The sequence below is a fragment of the Theobroma umbraticum genome, unplaced genomic scaffold (assembly GCF_002168275.2).
Source record: "Theobroma umbraticum cultivar Fairchild unplaced genomic scaffold, ASM216827v3 scaffold_44.0, whole genome shotgun sequence".
In the NCBI taxonomy this organism is placed as follows: domain Eukaryota; kingdom Viridiplantae; phylum Streptophyta; class Magnoliopsida; order Malvales; family Malvaceae; genus Theobroma; species Theobroma umbraticum.
In genome coordinates, this window is record NW_018397255.1 from 8,458,338 (window position 1) to 8,469,437 (window position 11,100).

General features: G+C 33.7%; 2 protein-coding genes across 3 annotated transcripts in view; both read right to left on the minus strand.

Annotated features, from left to right (window-relative positions):
* The window catches only part of LOC110409266 (Actin-like ATPase superfamily protein), a 7,645-nt gene extending 5,405 nt beyond the window's left edge, over positions 1-2,240 (minus strand). The window contains exons 1-3 of the mRNA XM_021418558.2: positions 1,560-2,240; positions 795-942; positions 164-355 (exon numbers count right to left, since the gene is read on the minus strand). Coding sequence (XP_021274233.1) covers positions 164-355; positions 795-942; positions 1,560-1,770 — 551 coding nt within the window. The 5' untranslated portion in view covers positions 1,771-2,240. The remainder of the gene's footprint in view (positions 1-163; positions 356-794; positions 943-1,559) is intronic.
* A 1,029-nt stretch (positions 2,241-3,269) lies between these two features.
* Positions 3,270-8,519, minus strand: PAO2 (polyamine oxidase 2). Of its 2 annotated transcripts, none has more exons than XM_089782398.1 (10): positions 7,972-8,519; positions 7,190-7,305; positions 6,903-6,991; positions 6,691-6,804; positions 6,342-6,433; positions 6,105-6,186; positions 5,894-6,000; positions 4,914-5,007; positions 4,384-4,813; positions 3,270-3,977 (listed from the first exon to the last, which is right to left on the minus strand). In XM_089782398.1, exons 1-10 carry the CDS (start codon positions 8,009-8,011, stop codon positions 3,669-3,671), a joined length of 1,473 nt encoding a protein of 490 aa, XP_089638524.1. In that variant the 5' UTR covers positions 8,012-8,519; the 3' UTR covers positions 3,270-3,668. The 2 variants fall into 2 exon arrangements, with proteins under 2 accessions (XP_089638524.1, XP_089638523.1); XM_089782397.1 differs by having other exon boundaries at positions 6,105-6,190; positions 6,346-6,433; positions 7,972-8,518.
* Between the last annotated feature and the right edge of the window lie 2,581 nt (positions 8,520-11,100).

Genomic DNA, 11,100 nt, shown 5'->3' on the forward strand with positions numbered 1-11,100 from the left:
GTTCCCAAAAATTCCTTAGCCCGTAAGCTTTGTGTCAACTAAACATCATTAGAATTAACAAGTCCAACAGTGTAGAAACTCTTATGTCTGAAATTGAATATTAGAGAAAAATTAAACAACAAAAAAAGGAAGCTAAAAGAAAAACAAAATCACAATCATGCACCTTCCCCAATCACCTAGGACAGGTCCTGCGCCAGCCGCTCGAGCTTCTCTGCCATCTTCTGTGAATCCATATGCAATGGTTCCTGTACCAGCAATTAGTACACAACCATGGAGCTTACCCATTGTCCCACTAGCCAAAGCTGCCACAGCATCATTTCGTACATATAGCTTTACATGGCTGGGAAATATGTCTCTATACAATTCATAGGCAGATTCATAGATGACTATTAATTATATATTTGTATAATGAAGTAACTTCAGGTAAAAAGAGAAGCAAAGGGTTATATGAATTATCATAACAAAATTTGAATATTACAGGAGAACATTGATACACTCAATGCATTTGTCAAACACTCAATGCAAGAAATTTTTTCTTCATTAACAAAAAATGTCACATATTGAACAAGCAAGCTGAATTACATGGATTTTCCTAAACATCTGTTGATTCTTATAAAACATCAGAATTTCCATTTCATTTAAAATGCTCACTGATTCTCCCAGAATATAAAGAAAATTTTAGTTTATATATTCCAAGTTAGCGATAACAGTTTTCACATTAGTTCTAGCAGCTTCAAATACAATGGCAGTCTTAAATCAACTGATATAATCAAACGGCAAGATGTAGAGCAAACCTAAGCCAGGTCAATATTCTTTGCTGGTCTGTAGGATGGTTAACACCAGATACAGCTAAACAAACAGCTCGAACTGCAGATCGATTTGAACCAGACTTTGAAAGTGCATCCGCCATAACTTGCTCCAATGTTTCTCTGGCAGCAGTTTCTGCAAAATACAGAAAATTGATAACCACAGCATTGGAATAAACTAACAGCATGTGACATTTTCTGGCCAAAAAATTAGAAAAAAAGAACAAACAAACAACAAAAACAAGACAGTTTGTGCTGTTTGTATCTTATCCAGTATATCATGTACAATAAGTGTAATTGTAATCAAATGTTACAAAAACATCGGCTTGCCAATTCGGGCTCTTCTAATTGTTTCTAATTGTTGCTTTTGCTAAATTGCTAAAAGAGACCAAAAGCCAATAGTAAAACGCAAAATCACATATGCTTGAGAATGAATAGATAGCTGGAATGTTACACATATTCACACATAAGTATGTCATATTAAAGCAAAACCATGCATTTCCATTTTAACAAAACTTTAATATCCATTAACATGTTTTGCCTTTTGCTTTCCAAAAGTCAAAATGCAAGTAGCGAAAGCAACAACCAAAATCTAGCCTGTCTTCCACATTACTTCGGCTGTCCACAGTCCCTTCTGATCACTCTTGCGCCTCCTAAAACTACTGAATTAAACCCTCCAAAATGCTAATTTGCAATAACAAATGAAAGAATGGGGCTCCACGGTAGAAGAAAAATGCGAGTGAGAGAAATTACCGCCGACACTGTTATGATTGGAGCAGCCGGCGACGGCACGGGCGAGAACGGGAAGAGGGTCGGGAAGGGTGTCGGAGAGAGGCATAATGGGCATACAAATGCAGACAGTGGAAGTGGTTCCGCCGTCCAATCCTAAAATCACCTGCCTGTTACTCGCCACCGCCACCTCGTGCTCGAAGTCCCAGATTTCCCCGTTCCTATATCTCTTCATTGCAGAAAAACTTTTGACGATTCTAATTGGTAATAGTCAAAACAAAAAAATTTGGTAGAATTTTCAAATAAACGAGAAGACGGAAGGAGGGGAAAGAGAGGGATTTAGACACTCGTAGAATAGCCAAATGGAGAGCGAACAGTGACGATTTTATTTGATCAAACTAATAAACCGGGGTTGGGTTTGTCCAAAATTTGAAAAATAGGGAAATAAAATAAAAATAAGACTGAACTGAGAGAAGAATAATGTCCGACTTGATTCGGACGGCTAATATGCCAAGCGCTAACAGTTCGATGATTCGATCATTGGATTCCTAAACTTCGGCGCCAGGCCTCCATCTGTCATTTTTCAAAGTGGAGGAGGTCTGGTTGACCAACAAAAACGGAGGCTTGGCCTTGGATCGCCTACCCGCCTGCTTTGCTTTGGTGGACTGGGCAGGACCGAGGGTAGGACTTGGACGGTTCCAGCAAAACCTGATCGAATGTACCGTATTTATCTCTACTCCTCGTAGTTCGCATCCTAACCGGGTCCCAACTGTTAAGACCCAAAATAAAAATCTTTTACTTCAAATTTTTTTAATGAATTATTTTTCATATATATTTTCTAAATTTCAACTCAATATCGTGTTAAGAATAATTAAGGTAAAAAATTTTATCATAATTAAACTAGCAAATTATGCTTACACCGATAATAATTAAATTACCCGTTAGACGTACCTATTCACTCTATTTATAATTCTAACGCACATGTAACTGTTGACTCTTTAAAAAGCCATCCTTTCATGGTAAGCCCGCTTTTCTTTACTTGCACTCAATCCAACCCTTTTGTTTGAATTATCTAATCTTCAACTTGTCGTTGCGTTGAGATTGACTTATCATCATCGTTTTTTTAATTGTTAAATCACATGAATAGTGCAAAATGAATCAGTTGCCCTTTTTATGAAAAAATTAAAATACAACCAAATTCATATCAATATCTTAAACGTGTTAAAAATAATTAATATATTTAAATAATTTAATTAATCCTGTTAACTCATATAAGTGGACACATTTATTAATTTATTGTCTAAGTTAACTATTTTATCATTATAATAATAAATTTTATAGATGTTATTTATATTAAATTCTATTATATTAGATGATGCTGTTATTTGTTATAATTGTTTACATTTATTGATTGTAATTTTAAATTACTAAAATTATATTTTAATTTAATCGTGTATCATATAAAATTTATCTCAACATGTGTAACATACATTTTCACCATGTCGTGTCTGCTTCAAATAGAAAACAAGGTACTTATCTAAAAGATAAAAGATTTTATACAAGATTAGATGCATATAGTCCAATCTTATCTGCTGTTTATCTTGAACTATTTCTACACGTGATAAAATGTATAATGAATGCTTCATTTAAGATTTCTCACCTTCTCCTAATTACCTAACTTCAAAGCCAAGGTATTACATACACCCATATAAGAGACGCACACGGAGAGAAGCATAGGTAGAAATTGTCTTTTTATTTACCAGAATTATTATGTCACCAGTTTGTCTGATGTAGTGGATGCACCTCAACTAATAACATGCATTCTGAACACATACTTCACTCTCAGAAAAGGCACCCCCGTGCGCCTCTACTTACACATTCTTAATTCAATACTTGACTGACTACATTACCATACTATTCCTTGTCTGGACACAAATACGTCTAGCTATGCCACACGGTGTCTGACTATACACATCAACCAATGCTCTTGATATTCATGAGAGACAAAGTGGTGTTTCCACAAGATCCCCATCTACGTCAATGAAATTGGCAATAATGCGCTAGTCAAATCCCATGTCAACATATCAACAAATACATACTTGGGAATACACCATGGCACGGGGAGCAAGAAAGTTACATACGGGAGATTAAAAGCGGGACAGACAATGATGCTTCCTCGCCCATGACTGGCTGGAACAAGTCCAACTCTCCGTACCGCTCCAGTACACGCATCCTACAGTCCTCAGCAGCCTTCAATCCGGTTGAAAATGCACCGTGAATAGACCCTGGGTAGCTCATACTTGTTGCCTCCCCCGCAAAGAATAGGTTATCCACTGGAATCCTTAACCTCTCATACAGATCATGGGCCTTGCCTACTGCATCATAGCTATAGGAGCCAAGTGTATTGATGTCTGTGCCCCATCGAGAAACAAGATACTGAATCTGTGGGTTCAAGAAACAAGCAAGTTTACTTAACTTAGTAGGACTGGGTGAAGTGCAGACTCTGAATAACATGATCTGTAACTTTAGATACAGACATCAGTGTTAAACACAAAATTGAAATTTGACCATAGCATCCTTGAATTTATTAGATATTTGATTATAATTCCACATGAATATATGCCTAAGAGAAAAAAGCAACAGACTCTTTGTGAAAGTTTACAACAAAACTTAGTCTTATCATGATGTCAAAGTTCTTTAACTTAATAAAACATCTATAACTGTTGGTGCAGGGAACTGACACAGACAAACACAGATTATAAACCCTCAAGAGTACCATACGTCAGTTTTTAGGCAGAAGCATCCTCCGAAATATAGAACAAAACATATCTTGAAAATTTTGGCTTACCGGGGCAGAAGCCTCTGGAAGGATCTTCCTCAGTTGCATAAATGCAAAATTCGCAGCAGCTTCATCAGACATTTTCTCAATGTCTCTGGCCAGCTGCCCAGCAGGCATATACACGAGGACAGAATGACCTGTGGCCTTGTGAAGGTTTAGAAAGTAGCTGCAATCATAAGTTGACTCAGCAACAACTCCCAAAAACTCTACATTAGGCCAAAACACCTTGTCAAAGTGCAATATGATTTTGTTCTCAATCCCCACTCCGAGGTCATCAATAGCTGCTTCCTTCCACTCTGGAAGCTTTGGTTCAAAATTGATAATCTTGGATTTTAGTACCCCTAGAGGAATAGCAACAATAACAGCATCGGCTGCAAATGTAGTTCCATCTTCCACAGTAACCTTCACTCCATTGTAACGCCTCACTATATTTGTAACCCTAAGGACAAAAAATATCACAACAATAGACATTAGTTGACAAAGTCAAATCCATGCTACAGGGCATACAAACTGGTGAACTAATTTTCAAATGAAATTACCTGTGACTCAAACGGATGTCAAGACCTTTGGCAAGAGTGTTAATGACAGGAAGATAGCCCCTGACCATTAGCCCGTGACCACCAGGTAACAGCTCTTCCTGTGTATAGAAGACAATAGAAACAGAAAGTTGTAAGACAAGAAGAAGAAAAGTGTGAGTCAATACGTTAAGCGAAGTGAAACCAAAAAAAGAAGCCAAAGAGTGTAGCTGAGAAGCATCACAATCAAGCAACTTTAAAGGAGATTCTAAGCAAAGGTTAGAACATGATATGATAATTTGGCAAAATGAAATCATAAGTTGAATGCTTCAAATAGCCATTCCTGAATTAATTTGTACTATTTTTTCTGTATCCTACTAGGACCTGAATTTTAGAAGACTATTTGCTACATAATTTTACAAATGATGCCTGAGAGGAAACAAGACCAAAAGATCCTATATTCCTATATGCCTTCCCAACATCATCTAGCAGGGACAGTCACATTGGACTTTCAGTAGCCCAAATGGGACAGATTGTACAGACAGGATATACAAATATTTGTTTGGTAGTTTAATTCTTTATTTTTGTATTAAATGCAAAAGATTTAGGAGAAGAGAGAAAAATGGATTCTACACAAATTTTTAAAGAGTGAAGAAGGTATGTTACTGTGTTGGATAAGAGTCCAAATCATATGAAAGTGAGTCAGAAAATTTCGTGTTGGTCAAACCAGCAGCTTAGGAGCTTGGACCAATCTCCAATTTTAATTGAAAGATTTTTATTCATAGAGTACGAAGATATCAAACCCTCAAAATGTTCAACAGTGCAATAGCATTCTTGACCTCCATTCCACATTTCAGTTCCTATTGTCTGCCCAAGAAAACATATCCCCAATATATATAATTTTTGGTGCTTATATTGAATGAATTTATTAAAGACCACTAAGTTAATGAACCACAAAACTCAAAACAATTCAAATAAAACCTCAAATTTCTATATATGAAAACCTGCCTGATCCCAGCTTTTAAGTGAGATAGTATCAGCATCTGCAGCAAACCAACCTTCCATTCGGCATAAGTACCACTGGAGTACCTTATGTGCAATCCCATCCAACCTGTAGATTAACAAAGAAAATTTTGAGAAGTCACATTTTCAAAGTCATAAAATGGGAGATGAAGAAAAAGATGCATGGAATAACAGAATCACGTTTGATTAGACCTTAATTCTGGTCTTCTTTCAAAAACAATTGAGAAAGCACGGCTTATAGACATGTCTTCACTGTGCTCTAGTCTCACTTTATCTGTCTGCAAATAATGCAACAAAAAAAGACACAGCAAATCAGATTGGGACAGAAAATTATCATCACAGTTCAAAGAAAAAAAGCATTCTAGTTCTGAGGTCTAATGCACAATAATGTTAGCACTAGAGAGACATTAGCCAATAAATAGACAACACTTGCCTCTTTCAAAATGCGCTCAAATGCTTCTCCAACCTTGGTGACCAACTCCTGTGGAACTTGATGTCCATCCATATCAAAGAGTGCATAGCTGCAAAGAAAATAAAACACATTATCACCGAAACAAACATTTACAGTGTGAGGAAATACACAATGTCATAAAGGAAACAAGACCATCCTTATAGGAAATAAATTTTTTTGTGCCATATAAGGTGAAACCACTTTTTCTTATATCACAGAAGAAAAGTTCCAACATATAGAACCAAACAAGGGAAAAAGCAGAGCATTCAACATGCTCTGGCAAACATATAAAATCAAAGTCTAGGTGTTTGAATAACTGCTGCTCACCTCTCCAAGTCATGGTCATACAACACAGAGTTATCACCACTAGTCCGGTAAAGGGGGAGTCCAAGCCTACTGATCAATGGTGCCAAAGGATTTTCTTTGGAAACTCCATGCAACCTGAAGCATATATTTTCGGGAAAGTATTAGAGACAGAATTAACTTACACAACTGAACAGGACTTAATATAAAAAGAATGGAAAAGGCAGAAACTGTACCATGATGCACCAAGGTCAACTGGAAAACCAAATGAGTAATCGGTGTGAACTCGACCACCAATTCTATCCCGGGATTCTAACACCATAACCTGAAAACACAAACAGACAAACTCTATCATATTTTAAGAAAAAAATGTTCAAAGACAAAAGCTTCCATCTCCAAAGGGACAGCTAATGCTTAGAACATGATATTTTGTCAGTCCGAAGTATCGGTTCGAATCTTGATGAGGGGACCAGCATGATTTATTGGACGAAAGAAAGTTAATCAGGTTTCAGGTTTTTGTTACCTGAATTGAGGCCTCACGGAGAGCATGTGCAGCTGCAATTCCCGCCATTCCAGCACCAATCACGATCACAGACGGTGATCTTGCTTGCCTCCTCGCCCCATTTGAGTAGCAAAGACCTTGGAAAACAGTAACCAAAAAATTTAAGCACAAAACAAAAAGAAATACTAAAACATTACTACTATTATAATAAGAATTAAAAGGAATGTCAGTCTACAGCTTTTTAACATGCTAACTCAATCGAAACTGCCAATATCATGAAAATTAAGTACACAAAATAAAAATAAAAAAACAAAATAAAAGAATGAAATCCTTTATTTCATCAGCATGAGTGCAAACCCACAACACATCATCCTTTTGTTCTTTTCTGTTCCATGCCTTGCTTACGTGGCTCACTAACGCCACCTTTTAATTCTCTTATTCATTTCCACTTTACAACAGTTTATACCACAAACACAGTGGTCAAATACTCAAAATAGTAAATATCAAAAATAAAAAATACTTATTAAAAAACAAACGACGCATGAACTTTTCTCACTAATTTGGATCATCCTTTCGTATGTTAATATTTTAGAGCACCAGCTTATGACACCAAATTAAATAATTTCGTATAAATTTAAACAATCAGTCATTTTATATATAGTAAAATAATTGCATGCTGTCACACTGAATCGCGATGTCAGATACTCTGCATCTCAGTAAAATTAAACAAAAAAAAAGAATTAAAAATTTGAAAAACTAAAAACACCGACAATAGAAGTGACGAGAAAGAAGAATAAACCAACCTCTACGCAATTGACGACTACTCTTGTCTGTAGACTCCATGGGTTACCGATAATTCGGAACTAAGATCAGGATTGGAATTGGGAGTAAGATTGAAGAGAGGATTATGATTAGAATTACTATTAAACAATAATAAAGGTTCAGTGGGTTTTTTCTCGAATTTAAACAGTGAAGGAGGTAATTGAGGAGAGTAATGAAGAATAAAAATTAAAAGGCACGTTATGAAATGGTTGGAAGAATTCAGAGAACACAAAGAAGAAAAACCCAGGTTTCCCAACCAGCTCATGCGAATTCCTTTCTTTTTCCGATTCTATCCCTCTTCTTCTTCGTGTTTTTTTTTTTTAAATCCTCGAATGGCCAGGAACCGTAAATGAAGAGATCGAGATCGAGATATCGATCCAAGGTTTTAATCGCCGGAGTACTGAGATTTTGAGGTGGGGTACGATTGGAAATCGGAAAAAATACCTGAGGATTTTCTGTTGCCAATGACAGAGAGAGAAAATTCTAGACAGAGAAGGGGCTTTTTGGGCTTTTGCGGAGTCCTGGCTTTCTGGGTTGGCTACTTTTATAGAGCTGCTCGTGCCAGCCAAGGAGGTCGAGAGGTTTATGTGTTTCACCCGTGAAGGTAAAGCTAGAAACGTACTCGCTCAATCTTGATGCCACGTGGGGATAGTACTTGCCAAGTTGGAATTAGTTGAAGGCGAGTGCTGGTTAAACCGCGGTGCGGGTTTTGAGGGATTCGAGCGTTTTTGGCATGTGATCAGCATCTGCTGATATATTATTGCTGGCAAAGGTAAAAAGAAGAGAACAAAAGAACAAAGGAAAATGAATTTAAATGTGAGAGCAAAGATTCAAAGTACAGTTCACTACAGCAAACTCAGTCCCCAGATTTTTCTTATTAAAGTCATTTAAATAAAAATTTAATCAATTGAAAGATTATATAATATATTTAAAATTAAGAAAAAAATATATTTGGATATTTTATTTTATATGTAATAAATTTTTTTATTAATTTATCACATCTTATGATTTCTATTTAATTATTTTTAATAAAAATAAAATTCACAAAATTTAATTAAAAAACTGACCTATATTGTCTCTGGCGTGTACGATTAAAAAGGACAGGTAACGCCCAACCGTTTAATTTCTAAGTATGACGATGGATGACGGATAGCTTTTCCGAGGAAGCAAATCTTGACTTGAGGACGACGTGACGGAATCGCCCAGACTTTAAAAAATTGAATCGCCTCATCCCATGTTGTTTACGTTTTCATTTTTGGCTGGCTTATGTTTAGGTCTTACTGTTTCTCCCAAAAAATTTCTTACGTGCAATCCCATTCTGCCACGTTACCATTGCATCAAGATGGAGACGCAAACGTATTTTGTAGAGCAATTATTAATTATATAAAATATAATATTAAAAAATTTTAAATAAAATTTTATTCTTTACTTAATTTTTTATATTTTTAGTTTAGATTAAATAAATTTTTATTAACTAATTATTTCTTTTGAAAGGTAGAATTATTGGCTAAGTATTATTGGTTAAAACATTTTCTGTTATTTTATTTCACGTGATGATGAAATAATATGTTGATATATTATAATAATAAATGATAATGTGATATATTTATATAATATTAAAATATCATCACATGACATTTTCATTAATTAAGTCAACACTATATGACATAAAAAAATTATAAATGATATTTTAACTAATGACATTTAATTAATTATTTATTATAAGAGTTTATTTAATAAAAAATAAAAATAAAAGAATTCAATTTAATGTAATAAAAGAATAAAAAATTTTTAAAGTATTCTAGTATTTTTTAAAAATAAATTCGAAAATAATAATAAACATTAGTAGGCCACCCATTTGTCCTTTAATTTATCCAATACATTTTTGTGATATTAGGTGCAACATAAATTAGGACACAATGCCATAAAAATACTTTTTAAAATTAATTGAAAAAACCTTTAAATTATTTAAAAATTTTTAAATAAATTTTTTTGTTGTGCTCAATCAAGTTTTTATATTTTTATTTTAAGTTAAAAGAGACCTATTATGGCAAACAATTAATTAATTAGCATTAGTCAAAATGTCACTTGTTATTTTATATCTACATAACGGTGACATAAAAAGTAAAAAATATCTTATAATTATGTTATCAAATCATATCAACATACCATGTTATCATTATATGACCTTTTGGCTAATAACATATAATCAATCATTAGTCATGGTCTCATAGAAGTTTATTTGGCTTAAATAAAAGTATAAAAATTTGATTAAATAAAAAAAATAAATATTTATTTAAATTTTTTTAAATGATTTAAAAAAAAATTTAGATATTATACTGTTAAAATAATATTTAGACTGATGTGATAAGTTTTATATAGTGAGAGAAGATATTACCTAATATTCACCTTAAACAAAAAATAAAAATATTCATTAGCAAAAATCAATACCTTCAACCACGGCGGAGCCCGATGAGGTGTGACCATTGTCACTTATTAATTTTTAATTATTTTATTATATTATATATAAAATTTGATATATGTATAACAATAATAATTATTATTATTTTTATAATTATTTTTTAATTATTTTTATATAAAATTTTGAATTCGCCATTATCTTTAATTTGGTATGGTTAATAATAGAGCAACTTATTCTTCGTTATGCCTCCATAAGTGTATGTGTTGAACAAAAAGGTCATTAAAATATATGTTAATGATAAAGTCCTTACTTACATCACATTAGTCGTGATGAAAATGTGTTGGATTAAGAAGTACTGGTCATGTTGATAAGCCTTTTGTCTTAATGGCAAAGAGAAAGTCTCAAAATCTTCAAATCGTATATTTAAATTTTACTATATGTGAGTTTGGTTCAATTTGATATTTAATTTGTTTAATTATATACTAATTTGTTATTTGACTTATTTATTCAATAATTTTTTTTATAAGATTTTCAAATCATCTTGGGTTAAGCTCATTTTAAGTTTTAATTATTTTTAGTTGAGTTCTTTTGAGTTAAAATTGCTTTAGGTGTGATTAAATTTCAAGACATATAAACTTTGGGGTTTTTTGTTTTTTGGGGTTAGATGTTTTGAGTCTCTTTTTTTTTT